This window comes from Ctenocephalides felis, unplaced genomic scaffold, assembly GCF_003426905.1.
Source record: "Ctenocephalides felis isolate EL2017-DRISC unplaced genomic scaffold, ASM342690v1 CF-g0.4_SCAFFOLD_01604, whole genome shotgun sequence".
Lineage (NCBI taxonomy): Eukaryota > Metazoa > Arthropoda > Insecta > Siphonaptera > Pulicidae > Ctenocephalides > Ctenocephalides felis.
In genome coordinates, this window is record NW_020537758.1 from 7,916,703 (window position 1) to 7,918,626 (window position 1,924).

At 34.4% G+C, this 1,924-nt stretch overlaps 1 protein-coding gene across 1 annotated transcript; it reads left to right on the forward strand.

Annotated features, from left to right (window-relative positions):
* Window positions 1-205: 205 nt before the first annotated feature.
* On the forward strand, window positions 206-1,626 carry LOC113372985 (mediator of RNA polymerase II transcription subunit 24-like; the record flags this gene model as incomplete). The annotated part of the gene is given in 1 exon segment (XM_026613322.1): window positions 206-1,626. A coding segment is annotated over 1 exon segment (1,334 nt), but the record flags the coding sequence as incomplete, so codon positions are not given.
* Window positions 1,627-1,924: the final 298 nt, after the last annotated feature.

Sequence of the window (1,924 nt, forward strand, 5' to 3'; positions counted from 1 at the left end):
AAATCTTAATTCTGTATGATTTTTTTATATTTTGAATTACTATTTAGTCCTCGGCTACACCACTGAACTGTAAACACAACTTAACCTAAAAATCTAAATGTCAAACAACTAAGTGAAAATATTGAAAATAAATTAAATCTAAATGAACAATTGAGTGCAATAATAAAAGTTTCTATTTATATTCATTAAAATAATGGTGGCAGCAACGAAATAGTAATAAATGTACAAGCTGGATACATTCTACTACTGTTAAATAATTAATTTGTAGGGTTAGTTTTATTAACTATTTATTATGACTTTGGAGAACTCTAAAACCACAAGCAAAACTAGTTCCCTAAAAGCACTTTTGCTTCGGGCTTGGAAAGATCGTTGGACTGATCTACAATGGGGCATAAATATAAAAACAATCCTTCCTCGAGGTGTAAGTGGAGACGTTTACAATTTGGCTGATTGTATGTTGCAACATGCTGTTATCGGGGCAGGTGCTAACCAATTGGTACTATCATACTTGCACCATACTTTAAGTTGTCAAATGGTGTCATACGCTGCTGTTTTAATAAAGATATCAAAGTTTGATGAGTTTGAAAAGCCTCATTGCTTGATTAGTTTGTTAGAGTTCTTAGAAACTATACAACCGGGGATAACATGTAGAAATAAAGCTGAAGAGGATTTGTTGGCTTCAGCTATTTTATCTATTGTACACTGGTTGTTACAAATATATCACTATACGTTGTGTTCATTTGTGATACCAACGTCCCAAGATAGTACACAAACCAAAATTGAGTTCCCTGAACTTTTGGATAAACCCACAAAAATCCTAGAAGCTTTTGTATCATGCGACTTTATAATGGCTTTAATGTACTTAGCAAAACACGATGATGAAGACTTGCATTTAAAAATCATTAAAAAATGCAATGAAATCAACTCAATGATCACTTTAGCTGAATTAGATCGAAGTATACAAGACTCTTTGCAAAAACTTTGTAACTTGGATGCTGTTAGTAAATTAATCGAACCTGATGAACCTGTTACGTATTGTATACAAGCTTTGCTAACTGTAGACGTTGTTGTAAACCCTTGTGCCGACACACAAACTTATGTAAATCAATTATTAATGATACAAAGTTTCAAAGGTTACAGCAACCCACGTTTATACTGCGAGTTAATACGAGCTTGTTTGATATCACTTCATGATGTAAACGATGCAGCTAGAGAATCCATGTGGGGTGCTTTTACTTTCCTAAAAGTCCCTGAGATAATAGAACGCCTAAACAATCCGTACAAAGACAAAAAAGACTACTCCCAAGACGTGGTTAGTGCTTTTGAGTTACTCCTACAATACACGTCTTTACTAGATTTAATGGACACAAAGTCTTCATGCAATATTATTGAATATGTCCTTGGTGGTATGTTGAAGCATAGATTAGTAAACGAGAGTCATGTGAAGACTTTTGCGGCTATGAGAGCACCTAGGTCTGAGATTTTAATCAAATTAGATACTTCCAAGACTTTGTCGATACCTACAATGATCACTAGGGCTGAACCAACACTTGCAGGGATTTTGAAGACTTTGAGTGTCGGTTGTGATACTTTGGCGGATGCTCTTTTGTGCATGCTTTGTCAGGTAAATATATAGTTTGACACATTTATATAATAACTAGATGACACGACAGACGTTGTCCTGTACCCATGACTACAATTTTTTAAGGGGGTCTTCCTATGTGACGGCCTGTTTTTTAGGGATATTTTAGGATTTTTTTTATACGACCAGTAAATATTTAGAGCTTCAAGTTTTTTATCATTTATTAACACATATTTGGACAGTATAAATATAAAATTTTCAGCTCAATATATTCAGTCAAAATAGAGTTACAGCGCTTTGAACACCCCCGCCTCGAAAAAAAGAGCTCCCACTTCTCCACGA